At 44.1% G+C, this 19,570-nt stretch overlaps 1 protein-coding gene across 1 annotated transcript in view; it reads left to right on the top strand.

Moving 5' to 3' along the window:
* Nucleotides 1-19,244, top strand: part of lmx1bb (LIM homeobox transcription factor 1, beta b) — a gene marked incomplete at its 3' end in the record, with an annotated part of 49,849 nt that extends 30,605 nt beyond the window's left edge. Inside the window, 6 exon segments of the mRNA XM_080044109.1 lie at nucleotides 12,650-12,882; nucleotides 15,429-15,604; nucleotides 16,157-16,234; nucleotides 16,731-16,797; nucleotides 17,763-17,924; nucleotides 19,087-19,244. Of these exon segments, the coding sequence (XP_079900235.1) occupies nucleotides 12,650-12,882; nucleotides 15,429-15,604; nucleotides 16,157-16,234; nucleotides 16,731-16,797; nucleotides 17,763-17,924; nucleotides 19,087-19,244 (874 nt within the window).
* Between the last annotated feature and the right edge of the window lie 326 nt (nucleotides 19,245-19,570).

The raw sequence follows: 19,570 nt of genomic DNA, 5'->3' as shown, positions 1-19,570 counted from the left end.
GAGGGAGGGAGGCACGGTGGGAGTGTGTGGGGGGCCTTTATGTGTGCGGCTACACCAGTCGCGGAACAGACACCCCTCTGACAGGCACCTGGGTAGGACAACGGCGTGGAGCTGGAGAGGAGGGGGTGTGTGGTGGAGTGATGAGGCCTCGGGGCTCTGTCATTAGGGTCGCTGGTGGAAAAGGAAGATGACTGCCCCGAGGACAGAGGTGCGACAGGTCCCGGTGGGACAGCGGCCACAACCTCTCAGTCCCCTGGGTCTGAGCTGGTGGACTGGTGGACTGGTGTCAGTGTGTTAGCCCCCACCACCACCCGCGCTTCAACACGCTCTCATAACCTCTGGCTATGGGGTGAGCTCCGGGAGTCTAACCTGCAGAGGGAGAGAGAGAGTGTGTGTGTGTGTGTGTGTGTGTGTGTGTGTGTGTGTGTGTGTGTGTGTGTGTGTGTGTGTGTGTGTTTGTGTGTGTTTATGTGTGTGTGCATGCACATGTGTGTACAACAGAGAGGCTGAAAGAGAGAGGCGTAAAGAGCATATTCATGTCGTGTGCAGACCCTCCTATGCCATTGTTTCATCTGCTGCGTGTGTGTGTGTGTGTGTGTGCTCTTCAGCTGCACCTCAGCTCTGCCTCCTCTTCCCCTTCATTTATCATTCTGCAACATAAAGTGCTGCCACGGCGCTATAGAAACAGCTGCTTTTTTCAGACGGCCACAGAGAATGGGGCTGCTCCTCCGCCACACAAAGACACTCCTGGAACCTAAAGGAAGTGTAAAATTGGTGGCTGAATACAAACCTTTTTGCTGGCTGAGAGGGGCTGACCGAGGGGTGTCACTGCGGCGCGAGACATTGTCGTCGCGTCTGAAGACAAATAAGGATCCATATCGGGACCGATCATGTGTACAATGAGTGGGCAGGAGGGGCACCGGTTGAGATTGGCCTTGTTCAAAGTCAAATATGCATAACTACAGCTGCCGCCACGCATCACACTCCCTTGAGGATTTATAATATCAGGCTGTTTAACCAGGGCCTTATATGCATGATTCATCCCCCGAGCGGAGGCACCTGTGTCTCTGCGAGCTTCACTACAATACAATGTCAATTTGATTGAGTCCTGAGCCAAAGTAAAAGGGCAAAACAAACCCTGTGCGCGCTCTGTTACGGGTCATAATGCAGTCACTCAAAGGGGGCGGGGGGGCGCCAAGGCCAAGGGAGTGGACTGGAGGTGAGCGCCGCGGGCCCAGGCAGAAACACATTGTCGGTTGGTTGTGTGTAGGAGGCCAGGCGTGCCGTGCCATGCTTTCACCATTCCATTCTGTGCCTTAGAGGCTCCACGTGGAGAAAAGGGAATTTTGTCTAACCTGTTCCCTTCCAGCTGGAGAGAGAGAGGAGATTTTACACTCCGCCAACCGCATGACAGACAACAAAAAGCTTGGTGTGCAAGTGTGTGGGAAAGACAAGAGCAAGGTAGAGAGAAAGAGCAGCAAGGGCATCAGACAACAACTCTTCTGCTAGACCTCCTGGGGGCAAAACGCATGCTTGAATACTTTAAGACATGAGCAGAAATATCTTCACTGTAACATTAGCCTCTAGGATGGAGAGAGAAATTCCCTTTCAAGATAAAACACACCAACACAATGCAGGTTGCAGCAAGTCCACACAGTTCATTTATTGTCCTGTTCGGGTTATTTGTGTCTTCTGTGAACTACATAATAATGATGAAATGATCAAGAGAAATGTTATGTGCTACAGGTGATTTTTCTGAAGAGTAAAACAACTCAGTCTTGTTCTACCTACTTCAGATTAAGCAATGATTGGCTTTACTATGAGTATGCATAGCGATAAAAAAAAAATAAAATAAAATAAAAAAAAACAATATACTCAAACTGATTATGCAATTATCATTTAGACTATAACATAATGAAACTGCACTCCAAGTAGAAGTTGTGGTGAAAGTGCCCCTTGAATAATAACATAAAGAAATATATATTGTTTCTTTTTTTAAATAGGTTTAAAAAATATATAAATACTCAATAATGGTTGCTGTCAATGTTACACAATTATATATTATATTTTTGGATTTGTAGCATTTTGCTGTACTTGCCTTGCTGTCAAGGCAGTGCTATTTTTTATGGTATGGAACTGTATGGTAGTTTCAACAGTGCATCCTATTTTATAACATATTTTGTATGTAAAGTTTTCATCTGTGTAGTAACGGGCCGTAGTGGAGAAAAGAGAGCAATTTCCCCTCTTATCTGTGGTGGAGCATAAACAATGGCAATAAACATTAATATTCAGGAAAAATAAATTTAACGAAGCACAGTATATACCTCAGATTTGTTCCATCATTGTGGACATTTTACAAAGGGTAAGATAACACATATTTCAGAACATTTGCATGGTCTTGTATGTGTGAGTCTGTGTGAATATATAAACTGACGCCGTATTTGTGCAATAATTGAAAAGCCCTAGCTCCCAGTAACATAAATCAAAGTCTAATTTTGATCAGAAATAATTAGTAGTGCATTGTTGCAGATTAACTCTTGACAGCCAGACACAGCACACTATAAAATAGATTAGCGAGTCAATTGCAGTACATTAAATTGGATTTCTTTGAACAACATGACCTGATCTGAACATTACTTTGTCACATTTTTAAAACCTCTCTCAACCTTCATTTCAATTTTCCTGAAGTAACTGAGAGTGACCCGTAGATGAAAGAAGGGAACACATTGTGATGTTTTAGCAGATCCTTAAATCATTTACTTTATTCTTCTTATATACATTCATCACTTTAATGCTCGACTCCCTCAGCCAGGCGCTCCTAAATCAAACCAATGGGTTGAGAATGTATTAAAAAAAAATGAAATAGTGACGATGCAAAATGACCTTTCATTCCCTCTGCACCCAGAGAGCCCTGGCATTTGTAGGTGGTCTCAATAATGTCGCTGCTGCTGCTCTTTAGTGAAACAGAAGGTTCGGGGTTTGTTCTGCGGTGTCTGTGCGCCCCTCTGTCTGTTTGACACATTCCAACACTTGCACCCCTCTCCAAGGGCTCCTAACTACCAGCCCGTCGCCATGGTTACAGCCATACATCCATGCCACTGCCAAGCCCCTTTCGCACTCAAAAGACATATTTGTTTGGCTAGTGTAGCTACGTCTCCTGACAAAAAAACACAGCTTTTTAGCATAACACCTGCTAATCTCGGGATTTAGCTCTTTGAAGGGGCGGGCTGATCACAAATTCAAATATATTATTTGAATGCTAATCTGAATGTTAATCCCCCTCCGGCCCCTTTTTAAAAGCCTTAAAGCATCCTGTCTTTCAACAACAATGTTTATTTTTCATTTGCTTTTCCTCCGTTCCTTTTTCTCATTTTCTCACAGCGCCGGCCCTCCCACCCCTTATTTAGCTCCGTAGTCTATACTCCCTCAAGGATAATAAAGGTGGACTCATCTTTTAAAGTATGTGGCCATTTCAAAGCAATTTGGATGCTACCATAGAAATGGACTGTTGTCATTAGTTTTGGTGAGAATTTGAAGTTTGCGGTCGAGGTTGCCCTTGGTGAAATGCTTGGAATCGACCCCGCTTTGTTGATGCATCCAACCTTACAGACACCATCGTATTCAGATTTAAAATCTAATCTCAGCTGTGTCTAATTTGATAAACTTTTGCTGATCTTCTTCAAAATTCTATGCCTTTTTCTATCTTTTTTTATCCTGCACCATTTTCATTACAGTCCTTGTCTATTTTCTTAGATGTTATCTGCGTGATTATGTATCCGTGCGGTTCATCGTTAGCAACCAGTGGAGATCAGTGGGTGGCTGCTTTTGGGGTTTTCTTTAAATTATGTTTTAGTTCTGATAAATAAATGCCAAGGAAAGAAAAAAGGGGGGAAGATAATGAAAGACGGACCAGACCAAAACATATACATCCTTACAATAACTACTAATGCTTATTGTCTTATGTGAGCAGTTAACATGGCGTACATTGGTTTATAATTGCAGACTGTATATCCTCATCCAGTTTGGCGGACTTCATCGCTGCTCGTCGTTTCTTTTGATATCTCCTTCTCAAATCGCTGACTTTTGTCTGGGTTAAGACGCACAGACAGAGAATCAAGGGGCAGCGGGATCACAAGCACGTGAATCCGGATCTTGTGAACAATGTCTAATTCCTGGTTGCCTCACATTCTCTCTCACACACACACACACACACACACACACACACACCCCTCCAAACTAATTTTGGGCTTAGACTGAATCTCTGTTAAGTAAACAGAGCCTCCTCATCCAAGCGGCCTCCATCACAATGATGTCCAGATCATCTCTGCCCATTAAAACCTGGGCAAACACTTTACTTTCACACCGATGTACTAAAGATTGGAGAAGAGGAAACACACACAGAAAACACAAGGGCTTTTCACTCTTTTCCCAGATTGTCTCTCTTTTCTCCTTCGCTACCTATTAATCCACTATCTTTCAGCCCGGGTAAACTCCTCAAGATGGACATTGCTTGGTTCAGGGTGGAAAGGGGTCAAGCTCCGCTGGCCTCTGCACAGAGCTGTGGAATTTTTCATTAGTGCACAGCTGGGTCACAAGTGGCTCCAAAGCCGTCTTAATATTGTGTAGGCCCACAGATTAGGAGCGCAGGAAAAAGAAGGCAAAAGCGTGATGCTCTCCACCAGAGCCTGTCTTTGCATATTTGCAGACTTGTGCTTTAGAACACCTCATATTACTGTTTGTTTTATTTCTTAGACCCAGAACCTCTGGGTCAATAGTAATTATAAAGCCCCTTCCAATCCAAATGTTGTTTTTTAACCGTTGCGGCGCTGAATTCTGTAAATTGAGTCCATTTATTTTCCTACAATGAAGAGAGTAAAGGTTTTCTTAGCGTTTTACGTTTTCACCTCAGGATTTAATCTAGTCTTTGGGAAGCTTTTTTGGACGTAAAATCATAAATGTTTTAATTTTTTTCCCAAACGATCATGACTTGCAGTCACCTTCTGTGTCAACCTCTCATTAAAGTAAAAATACAAATAAAAAATAATAATAAACCTTGTGTATCTGCGGGCAGTTATAGTCAGCCGTAGCCCTATAACATGTGATAGCCATTACACTTATTGTAGCCATCACTCTCTCCGCTCTCCCAGCTCTTTCAGAAGCGGCAACCACTCGCGGTAGCTCGTCAAGAGGGCCAAGCTCTTAATGGCAGGGCTCTGCTCCACCTCACGCAGATTAGCTTGGAAGGAGTATATATATATATATATATATATATATATATATATATATATATATATATATATATGTGTGTGTGTGTGTGTGTGTGTGTGTGTGTGTGTGTGTGTGTGTGTGTGTGTGTATATGAAATGGGTGCAGCTGATTTTACAGGTGCTTTTAATGGGTGCTGTCCAGAGATTTTTCCCCGGTTCTTTCTCCTAGAGGGACGGTGTTATAAAAATGTCAAGTCTCTGGCAGCGATGGCCTTTTACAGTACAAACAACTTCACTTACTAGAGTGACAAAAGGCAGAGCACTGCTTTCTTTTTATTCGCAGTCTTTTTCATTTATTTCTTTAAGGATCAAGTCCACTTTGAGTAGGCCTACAGTTAAAGAAAATATATAGGGAATTAAAGCCAAAATGCAAAAAAAAAACATACATTTTAACAGTCATCATTTCCTCTCAGAGCATTGTTTGCCCCGAGCTCCAAAAAACTGAGCCTTAAATGCGATGTTGCACTCATTTTACATACTCGGCAACACCAGCTGTCCAAACAGCATCATGTGTGCCTGGCTGCTTACTCTTGTATTTAGATGTGTACTTAGCCTCCTCCGCTGCCCAATACACTGTCCTTTTCACTCCATGTGCTTTGTTCTACCTGTGTGGCTAGGGGAAGGATTATTTCCATGCTGTTTTCCTAGTGACTCATTAGCAGATACATGCGAAGGAGAGGCAGCAGGTCGCTTGATGCTGCAAGACCATTCTCGGCATACCGCTGTTGCCTTCCGAGCTCTGCATGAACACGTATTTGCCTTATCGTATATTTTTCCTCAAATCTCTCATAGCCTGACATTGACAAAGGTAGACGAGTCATAAAGCTTGATATATGCCCACTATTTGCATGTTGTTGTTTTTTGGGCTCTTGCAGTCAGTTAGAAACACCCCATCCTCTCCAAACTGTACTGCATGTGTTGAGTAATCTGTGAAACCCGCAGCCCCTTGGAATGAGATCATTTGAATAACGACTTAAGGGTTAGGATTTCTTTGTGCAGCTGTGCGGTATATAGCGGTATGTACAGATATGCCTGGGATGTCTGTCTAGCCGGGGACTCGTCCGAGTAGAGCCACACATTCCTGCACAGAGCAGCTCATGCTGCCATAGAAATGAAGTGGCCGTATTTATTTTCACAATAGCCGAGGTGCGGGATAGACGATCCTGGAGGCACTTGGCTCCGGACTCACTGTAAAGCGGTGTCTTTTTCACAGATTCACTAGGGTTGTGTTCAGCGGTCCCCTCAGAGATGCAGGGGCAGGTGCATATGCATAGTACACTAACACATCCAACACGTCTGCACTATTATCTTTGCTATGCCAAGTGCAATCAGCTCCTCTCATCCCTCCCCTGTGTGCTCGCCGGCAGCCTTTGCTGAGCTTCAGCGCGGGGAACAAGCAGAGAGCCTGTGGCCAGAGCTGTGTGATGAAGAAGGCACCTTTGGGCCATTAGTGGTGTACACATCTCCCGTTAATGTGTTTTACTTTTACCTGCTGGGAGTTTAATTAAAAAACAAAGAGCCTCAATTTAAAGGCCATTATTATGCTAATGTAGTAAGCACGGGATGGTGATTAAGCAGCTTTTAGAGCTGACTGGAGCTGGCCCTTGGGAGCAGAAGGATGGCACTTTTTATTTGGCTTCATTACTCCCCATGAATCAAGGCTCCAAAGAGAAATGCTGATACTATAAAATAACAAGGTCAACAACGGTGTTATCTTTCCTATTTTGTGCGGTGCTACTTAACCAGACTTTAAGTTTGTTCCAACCTAGAATGAATCAGGATATGCTTCAGCGGCTTTTATTTACACGTGCACGCTCGTTGCATTAAGGTGAAACTTTCTTCTGGAGCCTAATTTTAACAATGTGTCCCTCTGCAAGCAATCAAACACTTGTATTAGCTGAATTCGGTGTTGCTATTTTTAAACCCAATGTGGTCAACAGCTAATGGCTGCCGCATCCAGAGGACAACACGGCCGACCGTACATGGCAAAGTAATTTTCCTGAGGTTGAGACAAAGTTGAAAAGGTTTGCCTTCAACATCTGGACATCAAATGTGTTCCCTCTTTAAGCTTAAGCTCCTGATGCCGTTGCTAAGAACCAATTCTCACATACGAAGGCGTGTCCGAGAAAAGAGGTTGTTCAACAGTTAGGAGACCTCGCCCACCTCTTTAATTTTCACTTTGTTTGTTGTCTTTCCAATAAACAAATTAAACAAGATTCTGCTAGAAAATTTGGATGAGAAATTAGCTATTTATTCAATTTGGTTAAGTGTTTCTATGATGTAATTGGAATATGTATAGCAATAGTTTGGCTCTTTGCGAAACATGCTTTTTGGGCCATGTTTTGATTAGAAGATCATTACCACTCTTACATCTGTTTGGTAAATTATAAGGACTATGGCCAGCAGTCGGATAGCTTAGCTTAGCATTACAAATGGAACAGGGGAATCAACTAGCCTGGCTCAGGCCCTCTAGAGCTCTGTCATTAAGAAGTTTTTTATTTTATTTGCTCCATCTGTACAAAAAACGGAAGTGTAAAAATAACTCTAACTATTCTATGATGTCTCCGGCTGCTCTGGAAGCTTCAAATATCAATATGTCAGCTACGCTTAGCTGCAGAGAGAAAAAAAATAGACTAATTCTAGATTCAGCCACTAAATCAGGAAATATCAAGCATGAACGTTTGACCGCTCGCTCCACACGCCCTCCGTCGAACCCGCGGCCTGAAGCTCCCTCATCTGACCTGCCTCCCGGGCCTCGTCTCTCACCTCGGCAGTGATTGGCATGGCCACAGGTTTCCTGCTCCAAAACGCCAGAGAGAGAGAGAGAGAGAGAGAGCTGCATCTTCAAAGTAATAGCTTACAGCTGCTGCCTGGGATAATCCTCATCCCTCTCTTGTCTTTGAAGGGGAAGCGGTGACATAATGGCCCTGGCTATTCTTCACCCCCCTCCCCCCCTAAATTATTATGGTGTTTCTCGCTTGTTGTTTAATAGCAGAAAAGGGGAGTAGGTGAGACCGTTGCACGTGTTGCTAAATGTAGCATGATTATCGAGCAAGCGCCGTGAGCAGCTCCATAGCGGCCAACACCCCCCCCCCCCACCCACCACCGACCTTCTCTCTCTCTCTCTTATTCTGCTGTCTTTTTCTTTTATCCCCGCCCCAGTCCTCCCGATGCTTATCACTGCGGCAGAAGCATTAAATGTAATGTCTGTAGAAGGGAAATCATTGGCAACATGTGGTGAGAGCTTAAGATGTTGTCACACTTTAAGTTGCCTATAATCTGTTCAAAGGGAGAGTGCATAGTTCTCCAAAGTGCCTGGAAAAAGAAAGGGGGAAGAAGAAGAACAAGAAGAAGAAGAAGAAGAAGAAGAAGAAGAAGAAGAAGAAGAGGAAGAGTAGCGGAGAGGCTCTCAGCTGCACTTGGCGCGGCTGAAGTGTTCATCAGACAAAATAACTGTCGGTCCCCGTTGGTTTTTGTCTACTTTGTGAAGGCTCTCTTTTTTTCTCCCTTCCATGTTTTTTTTCTCGAGCTTGCTAAAAACACAGCTCGTAGCGTTATACAAGCCTTGCAGTGCCATAATCTGTCACGGAGAGGAGGAGAAAAGCATAGATAACGTGAAGGAAAGGGCAGACAAGGGATTACAGGTGATGTGGACACAGGATTAAAAAGAGGGACCTAATGATTCCTCCGGGAGAGAGAGAGAGAGAGCCAGTGTGCTGAGATGGGCTCTTTTTTTTCTTCAATTATGAGTCCAGTTGTGAGCAAGGAGGGCCTGGGTAAATATTGATAGTTCCCTGTGCTTGAGATGTGGGCCATTGATCCACACAGGAGGGTCTCATCGCTTGATCTGCGCGCTCAGGTGCGGGGGAGGAGGGAGGAAAGCCAGAGAAGGGGACGTGGGGTTTTTTTTTGTCATGCTGGTGGTCTTCTCAGTGTTGTCTTTTAAGCACAGGCTAGCTTAAACCTAAAGGGTGCTGAACAGGCCTTGCCTCTGCAACACCGGGAGTCATGTTACCCGAGCGAACTGGAGGGTCCCGAAAGTGGATTTTAAGGTGAATGCAAGTCTTAGTGCGATGGGTCAGCGGGATCAAGTAGAAACAGCACAGTGTAAATGATCACCTAAATCACTTTGAGTCTGATTCCACTCACACACCTACCTTCATATCTTTTAATATCCCAGTAGAGCTTTACAGAGAGCTGTAAAGTCTCCTAACGTTATCAACATTCCCCCGTTGATATGTTTTTCTATATATATATAAAATCATCATTTACATCACCTCCTCTGTCTGCTGTTGGCCGTGCTGGCCCACTGGCCCTGGCCCTCAAAGCACTAATCAGGTAATGTCGGGGAGGTTGAATGGCGTGCCTCCCCCCCTGGTCAACCTTCACTGCTCACACAGTGGTGTTGTTTTAAAGAGCATTCTTTAGCAGCTGAACTTGGAAAGGTATTAAAGTGGGATTAGGGCTCCTCCACAATCCACTGCTTGTGTCATTCAGGGGAGTTTGTGTTCTCTGCTCCAGCCCCACCGCCACCTCCCCACTCCTCCTCTGTTTGATTGTGGCTAGCCGCAGGAGTGGGACCGACTGTGCCTTTTCAAAGGAGAGGGGTAGGGTTAAATCCCTAGTCCACTGCTCCCTGCTAATTCTCCTTGTTCCTTAGAGAAGGATTTACTTCTGCTGCCAGCTTCTCAAAGGCCGTCTCTGCCCATCCGAAAAGTCGCCGTTGCCTTCCTGTGGAGGTGTGGTTGCCATAGAAGGGGGCGTCACGCATGGCTATTCCATCTTAAGAGAATGGGGACCGGCGACTGAAAACAGGCAGAAAGTCCGGATTAGACCCGGCGGACAAAAGCAGGACAGGAAGATTCCAGAAGGGACGAATAGGAATTACAGCAGCAAAAATAATGCAAAGTGACAGAGAGGGGAAATAGAAAAATAATGGCTTACAAGATTAGACCCCGGCGAGGGAGAAAGAAGAAAGGAAGAGAGGGCTGAATGAGAATGTTTTCATCTAGATGAGAAGATTTGAGAGAGAGCGAGAGAGAGAGAGCGGTCGTAGGTGAATGCGAAGTCCTGGACGTATCAAAACCGCGCTAACAAGTCATTTCCTCAACTTTTTTTTTTGCTCTCTTTCTTTAGTCTAAGCCGGCAATCATTGGCTAAACATGAGAGTTAGAGCTGGGAACTTGTCTTGACAGATTCATCACCTCTTTCCCCCTGATCCCAGCATGTTAACACACTAATCCCTCTAAAAACCAGAAACAAACTCCCTGAATATTCACTTCATCTGCACGGGAGAGTAATAAAATAAAAAAAATCCTATTTTCTTAATTTTTTTTTTATAAGCAGTGTTTTTCCTGCCTTTTGTTTTTTAGCGTTCAAACTCGGAGGTTTGTTTAGAAGACAGATCCGGGTTGGCAGGTCACTCCAACTAGAACCCTGCTTGTTTGAGAAACATGCCAACATTTCTTTTTCAAGGGATTATCCTTGAGGTTTTTCCATAGTTGAATAATAATCTGCTTAATTTATTGTAATAAATGAAAGATTAAAGGATTTCATGAACCCTGTGGGTGCCAGTTTCTGATATCTCTGTTGTTTTGCTGCTGCGCGATGCTTGAACAGAAAATAAGATGCTGTAACTGGCAGCTTTTTTTTAAATTCCTCACCAGATGCAGGTGGTAATTTTGATCATAATGGATGAAACTAGTACAATAACCTATCAATTAATACAATGTAATTAAGATAGCATAAAATGTTGCTCTCCTGATGCTGATCTGATGAGCCGAAGTGAAGCAATTATTTTAGACAGCCGCATAGACAACAGCAGGAACCACACCATCTTGTTTCCAGCGTGCATACAGCTGCTCATACACGTGTGAACACACATGCACACGCACAAACATACACACAAACACACACACACACATACACCATATCAGTACTCAATCAGCACCTATAACAGCATTACCATAACAAAACCATCCTTTGGTTTGCCTGCGCTCATATTTACACATTATATTCATCGCTATCGCTCATCCTTGTCCCGAAACCAGCGGATGATGTCAATTGCTCCTCTTTGCTGCCTTCCCCGCCTTGCACAATGAAATAGATGTTAACCACAAATAGATAGGCGGCTGCCAGCTGTCTTCCAGACCAGGGCAAACAAAGAGGCCGCTAATAAATCCAGCTTCACGGCTGGACAAGATCAACCGCACTCGCTGCCTTCTTGCTCCATTTAATGTGGCTTCTTCTGAACAACAGAAGGAGGAATTAAATGCCTCTCAGTCACCAATAAAACAATGCAAACAACTTCCTGAAAGGATATCAAAGAAGATGGAGGCGTTGTCTAGGATATGGTGATAGAGGCCGTGTTGCACCACAGAGGTATGATATTAGACAGTGAGATGAAATATGAACATACTAGAGGGCGGCCCAGTAGTCCGCAATGAATCTGATATGGTATCTGATGCTTGGTAGAGGGTCGTGCATATGAATGAGATGTGTGTACAATGTAAGCATAAGGCTTGATTTGGTTTCATGAGGATTTGGTGAGCACTGCACTAGGACATGATTCAGCCTCTTTTTCTGTATGTGTGTGCGCGTGTGTGTGTGTGTGTGTGTGTGTGTGTGTGTGTGTGTGTGTGAGTGAGTGTGTGTGTGTGTGTGTGTGCGCGGAGGAGGTTTGGGTTGCCCAAGGCTGAGCTCACTTGGAATGACCCACCCTAGAAAATTTAACAGATGAGCTGTTGCCAAAGGAGTGACTTCCTTGGCTGCCCACAGGATCAGCCAGCCAACTTGACTCTTAATAAAAAAAACCTTGATGGGCAGCTCAAGAAAAAGCAAAGGGACAGAATAAAGCCACACACCCTGTAAAAGCACTCGAAGTGACGCAATGTAACTTCTGCTATAAAGCAACTACTGCACATAAAATAATTAAAGCCCCTGTAAACCCAAATCCACAAAATCCTTCTAACTATGTTAATTGGTGAGTTAGTTGCATGATAGTAATTGTCTGAAAAGAGTTAGAGCATATTTATCAATCCAAATGAAAGATATTGTCATTTAAGTTTGATAAACTTTACAGAAATTTGGTTTTGATGAGGCGGGCTATCGCTCCGGTGCTTATTACACAATAAGTATTTTGAACCAATCACGGCAGTTCTATGCCCGAACATTCTATGGAAACAATGGCTGTTGCTATGGTTATAAAACTGTTTTTAAATTAGGTTTTATACGTTTTATACACACCCAACTTTGATATCACATATTGATTTTTTCTATTTTAAACCTGGTTTACAGAGGTTGAATTATATATTTACTTTAGACGTAACATATTTTGCTTCCAACAACTAAACCCAAACCCTCCTCTCTTTCTCGTCCTGTAGGTTGTTTGCGACCAAGTGCAGCGGCTGCCTGGAGAAAATCGCCCCCACGGAATTTGTGATGCGCGCCCTGGAGTGTGTCTACCACCTCAACTGCTTCTGCTGCTGCGTGTGCGACCGGCAGCTGAGGAAGGGCGACGAGTTTGTCCTGAAGGAAGGCCAGCTGCTGTGCAAGATCGACTACGAGCGGGAGAAGGACTTACTCAGCTCAGTCAGCCCCGATGACTCAGACTCAGGTGAGCCCCCTGCACCCTCTCACACCGCGCCGAGAACAACACTGTGGTGCTATCATCAGATGGCACCCGGGTGTTGTATTCTGTGCGCCCCGTTCCATCACACTGGTAGCCAACATAGACATGATCCACCACAATGGAGCTGAACCGAATCATACCGGTTTTTAAAGGTCACATATCCTTGCTCTTTTTCAGGATCAAAATTGTACTTTGGTTTTCTACTAGAAGCTGTTTGCATGGTGTAGTGCCCTTTATATTTCTCATAGTGCTATTGCTGAATCTACTCTTTTCAGCCTATGTCTGAAACGCACGTCTCTTTAAGCCTGTTTTTTTTTAAAAAGCCTATTCGGTTCTGTTTGACACACCCCCAGATACCACTGAATCTAACTGGCAGTTAGAATGAGGGGTATCACAGGTGGAGTTAGTTTGTAAGTTTGGTAATGAGGGGGCGTGTCTTTGCCCCTTGTGATGTCATAAGGGGTGAGCAATCTGACTGGGCTTTTGGATAACGTGTTTGTTAGAAAGGTGGAGGTGGAGAGAAGGAGAGAGGGTTGTTTTTTCAGATACATTGGGTGTCTCTATTCACACTGGGGACATATTGCTTAAGAGGTGACCTTAGGAGTAGGTATGTTAGTAATATTACATTTAAAATAGGGGGGATTAGTCTTTTAACCTAGTTGCCATATCATTTGCTGGGACATGTGAGATTTTTCAGAAATGCCCAAGCAGTAAAAAAAAAAAAAAATCTATCATGGCTCCATCTGCAGCCTTTCAATGGCCGACTTTGTAGCATTCTAATTCAAACAGGGAGCGTAGGTTTATGATACAGTAGGAAGTGGAAACAGGACGGAGCCTAGCCACCCTGTATAAATGGCCCTCCATGCGTGGGCAGGGTCTGGTGCTGGAAAGAATTAAATCACTGTATCATGGTGAGTGACAGAGGGATTTGGGGGCCTTGCTGCAGAGAAGCCTGCTCCTCCGCTCTTATCAGCTCGAGTGTTCCTCGCCTATAGCCTCCACACACAATGAGGCATCTCGCCAAGCCTCACTGTTCACTACCATCTGGCTCACATTTAGACATGCACAAAAGTGGAGGGGGGGGGAGAGAATTTGTCAAATACATCTGTGCCTGTGTCAACTTTTGTCAACTTGTGGGAATATTTGCTTTGCGTCGTCCCTCGTTCCATTGTGTCTCAGCGTATCGCGCCAGGCTTGTCTTTTGTTGCGCGTCTCCAAATTTCAAAGATGGGGGAAAATGTTGACATGAACAGAGGTTAACCTCGGCATGCGGCAGATGAAATGTAGGTTTTTTTGGGGGGAGTTTTTCTTTTTAGTGGAGAAATGGAGATACGTATCAGATAACGGGAGACAGCCACTGAACCCCCAGACTCATGAGGATTCATTAACAACACCGCTGGTTTAGATTTCAGAAACACTTGTTTTCAGACCCAACATAGAAGGATCATTTATGTTTTTATTCGTTCATTTATTTTTCATGTTGTGTTTACATAGCGCCGTGGCCTTTGTGGCAGGTGAAAATGAAAGCCATGAGTCACTACAGAGTTTCTCCCACACTGCTGATGCTGAATTTAGATAACATTATGTCCACGCTCTGCCAAAATGATTCAGCCCAAATCATTTTCCATATTTTACAGTCAGATGCCAAAGTAATTATGTATTCATTATGCATTCATCATTTACCATTAATAGAGGATTAACTTTGAAGTTTTCACGTTTACCATTGTTTTCATGCTCTTTTCAATAAATTCACGATCATTGCATTTAATTTGACTTCATATTTAAGAATATTGACTACGTAGTCATTGTGTCTAATAGCTGCATTCACAGCGCACTGATTTTAATGTAAAAAAATAAACTATCAGGCATTTCCTTAGTAACAGAAATCTAATAAAGCCAAGTTATTATTTGGTTAATATAATGGCATGTTGTAGGGTTGAAGCATAAACATGTCACAGACTTTACTACGCAAAAGTGTAATAAACTGCTGCTGACAGTAACACTCTAGCAATCCATGTGAAAGTTGTCTTTATTTTAAGGTCCAAAACGCAAGAGCACAAAATAAAAATATAAAATAATAAATGTGTCTTTCTTGCTGTGTCATGGGAGATGCCTTTACCATGTGTACTCTTGTTGCCTTTTTCATGTTGCACTTGATGTAGTATTCTTATCAGAGATTGATTTAGTGTAAATCAGACAAAGCTGAGTGCAATAAATAACGCGTGACGCGGTGTCCGGCTCTATGACAAATGTGCATATTTCACTGTTCTCTCCGAGAGCCAGCGCCGCAGCCTTCTGTAAGTCTGATGGTACATGTGGCCTCTTCCTTTTGTAACAAATTGATAACAAAGTATCAAAAACACATGTGTCTCCTTTGATTATGAGCTTGCTGTGTATGTGTGTGAATCTCCCGGCATAGGGAAAGAAGGAGAATATATTCATCAGCAGACATGTCACAGAATAACTAGGGTGTAGTCCAGTTCAAGCGTGTGCTGACGATACATAAAAATGTTTTTACTCTTTTTCTGCAGAGAAGAGTGACGATGAGGAGTTGGACATCAAGCCGGAGAAAGGCATAGCAGGCCAGGGGAAGGGCGATGATGCCAAGGATCCCAGGAGGCCCAAAAGACCACGCACCATCCTGACCACTCAACAGAGGCGGGCCTTCAAGGCGTCCTTTGAGGTGTCCTCGAAACCCTGCAGAAAGGTAAGCCGGACAAAGCTTAAACAAGGAACCTTTTTTTTTTTTTTTTTTTTTATATATTCCCTGGTTTGCATTTGGAGTACTGGTTATTTAGATGCCGACCACGAAGCCCTACAGTAGTTTCACAAATAAAATTCTCAAATTAAAAAAAATCTCCCCCACCTCAGAGCTGCGCTTTGAAGTGGGCGAGCAGCATTCTGTTCTGTGTTAACCGAGGCAGGCTGGTGTAACGCAGTCCGCCTGCACCGTGCATGTCATACTGAGATAGGGAGCAACTGCCTCCATAGCCCGGACCCTTAAAACAGGCTGCTGCAACCCGGGCCAAGGCTTTGAAGAGGCAATAACCAAGAGGTCCAAAAAAGACCACTGCATTCATTCAAACGTTCACTGAAATCAAAGCAAAATCAAAGAGGCAAACGTGCCTGTTGGTTAGAATGTGTTCGATATGTTAGAGGAGGGCTAAGTATTTCAGTTTGCTTATGAAGTGTTTGTTTTTTTTCTTGTGGGATGCTTGATATCTTTTTTTCTTTTCTTTTTTTTTCTTGATGGTTTCAGGTTAGGGAGACGCTGGCTGCGGAGACGGGACTCAGTGTTCGGGTGGTGCAGGTGTGGTTTCAGAACCAGAGAGCTAAGGTGAGAGCCGCTCACACACACACACAAGGATGAGTTACATTTACAACAGCCTTGTTCCTTCTTGGAGTCCAGCTAATAAATCACCACCACTGTGTGTGTGTGTGTGTGTGTGTGTGTGTGTGTGTGTGTGTGTGTGTGTGTGTGTGTGTGTGTGTGTGTGTGTGTGTGTGTGTGTGTGTGTGTGTGTGTGTGTGTGTGTGTGTGTGTGTGTGTGTGTAAAACTTATCACTGCATTCCTTTCACAAATGTAAAAAAAGAAGGAAAAAAAAGTCAAAGGAGTTGCAAATCTAGCTCACCATTGCATTAAATGTCTACGCCCTCCTCTGTTCTGATTATTATCTTGTTAAAAATCCTTTGATACCTGACAACGAAGTGCACTCACACACCAGTTTTGTGCGGTTCATTCGAGGGTGAACAGCGAGGAGCATCCTTTTTAAATTAAAGAGCGCATGTTAGTTTTGGGGGCTCCTCACAACTTTGACTCCTTTCGTTTCAGATGAAGAAGTTGGCACGAAGACAGCAGCAACAACAAGAACAACAGAATTCTCAGAGACTGGGCCAAGGTACGATACTGCACAGACCCCGCACACACACACACACACACACACACACACACACACACACACACACACACAGTTGAAGCTCAATGTCTTACAGCTCTTTCTCTGGGAAATTTCTTAGAAGTAGACGTATTTCACACTTTCAAAATTTTCAAGCCCGTCTTCACGTCAACTGTTTTGCTAGTTGCTATTTCATTTGGTTGTGCGAGCTTCACTAGGCTTCACTAGCTAGTTATAAGCCGTATATGAAAATCTTCTCTACGTTATGATGCAGTAATTGTCGAGTGTGATGTGATAAATTGGTTCACAACTTAAATAATTACATTGAACAAGAGGCTGCCAGTACGTCACTGTACTGTGTACACACAGCAGCGCTTCACATCAGAAGCAAGTTAGAAAATATTGTCTGGGAGCCAAAGAAAATGAACGTCAGACGTCATTCACTGCAAAAGGAAAAGGCCGGGCAGTGAGTGGGGTAGAGGGGAGGGGGGGCTCTAGCGATGAAGCCACAAGAGTTTTTGTGTCCCTCTCTCACAAGTCAGTTTAGCTGAAGAGCAGCAGTGTTTGTGAAGGGGGAATTGTGGGGGAAGCCACGGGATTAACTACCGTAGGTTTCCATGGAGATACTAACAGACTCGGGAAAGCAGCTCCAGGTATTTGGAGGTCAGTGTAACACCAGACTCCCTTAGTTTTTTTATCAGTATTATGTCACTATTAGTTTTTTGCTCTGGCAGTCTTAGGGAAATTTCAAAACAGGAGCTCAGAATTTAAGGTGAGCTTGAGTAGTTCTTACGGCACTAGGAGTGAATGGGAAAACTACGAGACTGCGCTGTTGACATCACCTCTGTGTGTGTGTGTGTGTGTGTGGGGGGGGGGGAGGGCACATTTACATTCTGCAGACTCATCTCAAGCTTTTTTTCTACACCTATTGTAAAACTTTATTTTTTTGCTTTCTTTGGCACCTGCAGAGGTAATGTCCAATCGTATGGAGGGGATGATGAACTCCTTCACACCACTGGTTCCACAGCAGCAGCAGCTGGTGGCCATGGATCAGAACGGCTACAGCACAGACCCGTTCCAACAGGGGCTCACCCCCCCACAGATGCCCGGGGACCACATGAACCCATATGGTGAGCATCTTAACCAAACTCTCTGGACCAGAAACACACACACACACACACACACCCACTCCTGCTCTAAAAAGAATCGCACACATGCCTGTCCCTTGATCAACCTCATATAGCTAGCTCCCCAGTGTGGGACATGTGTTCTGGCCACAGCTTCTCCTCTCCCCACACGAGATAACGCGAATGCACTCATATGCTATTGGTTTTTTTTGAAGTTCCTATTCAAAAAATCTGTTTAATATGGTTCTTTACTCTCCGCCTCCCTCCAGCTCCGAGACATGCCCGGTTACTGGTGATGTTTTCCAGTGTGTGGTAAAAACATGTGGCTAGTGTGGACAGCCTCAGATTAAGTACAATCCAAACAAATGATTGAGGGCTGGTGTGAGCTAATGAATCGGAATGGCAAAACAACAAGTCTCTGATTTCTGTGTGATACAGGGAAAAGATTAAAATGCAAAACAAGAAAGTGGGGGGGATGGAGAGGAGGGGGAAGAGGAGGGGGAGGATTCAGTCAATCAAGTGTTAGTCCACAGGATGTAACTGGAATAACACATTTCTGAGTGATGTCCTCAACAAGCCCCAGAGGGACCATTTCCCCAAGTTCATAACTTCCTTATAATTTGCCTCCATTTAGTTCTCCTCCTGTAGCAAGAACCCAAATCCCCGGTCTCATCACTCTCTGAGAAAAGAACAATATTGGCAAGGCATTAAAAGATATGTCTCCAAATCACTGTCCCCGTTTTCTGTGCAACACTATCATTAAGATCCAGAGTGTAATAAAGTTAACTATTCCCTCCAGAGAAATAACACATTGAGGTTTTATGAGAGGCGTAGCAGTCGCTATTAGCCCGATCTTTTAGGAGGATGCCCCCTTGTTTACATGCTCCCTCGTACACCCGCAAATGGTCCCAGGGAGGGCTGCAAAGAGTGAGCTTTGATGATAGCTAACAAAACACTTTCTCCCAATTGTGATGACACGCAACCGCAATTTCTCAGAGCGACTATTAGCAATTATAATTTCCCAACGCTGTTGTAAATCTCATGTACGAGATTGCATCAATTTCATAGTTGGAGCTATGGGGGGCGTCGCCGCATGCTTTTTGGATTGACGCCTCTGCCACCGAATACTGACGCCTAATCTTTCCCCTATCGTCTCTCCCTGCAGGTAACGACTCGGCGTTCCATGACATAGACAGCGACACGTCTTTAACCAGCCTCAGTGACTGCTTCATGGCATCGTCGGACGTCAACTCCATGCAGGCCCGCGTGGGAAACCCCATTGACCGCCTCTACTCCATGCAGAACTCTTACTTTGCCTCATGAAAGAGAGAGAGAGAAGAAGTTGAGAAAAAAAAGAAATTAAAACATCAGCACAGAATAAACTACCCATCTCAACCTTAAGCGCGATGGCCCGGGGGGGTATCTATCTTCGCCGACATGGACAAGACAGACCGACAGACAGACAGACAGAAGAAATGCCTTCTTGCAGTGGCTCCTGGTTGTGTGCTGAAGCTTACTTCAAAGATAGTGAAAAACCACTTGTTGTAGGACAGTGAAGAATCCCCGGATGAAAAAGGACTTAAATATTGTTTAGAGATTATTCGCTAGGATTGCTTAACTGTCATGGGAGATGTAACTCTTTTTTTCTT

This window comes from Ammodytes marinus (genome assembly GCF_949987685.1).
Source record: "Ammodytes marinus genome assembly, chromosome: 2".
NCBI classification, from domain to species: Eukaryota; Metazoa; Chordata; class Actinopteri; order Uranoscopiformes; family Ammodytidae; genus Ammodytes; species Ammodytes marinus.
Note: the sequence above shows the minus strand (reverse complement) of the source record. Positions and strands in the feature narration are given on the sequence as shown.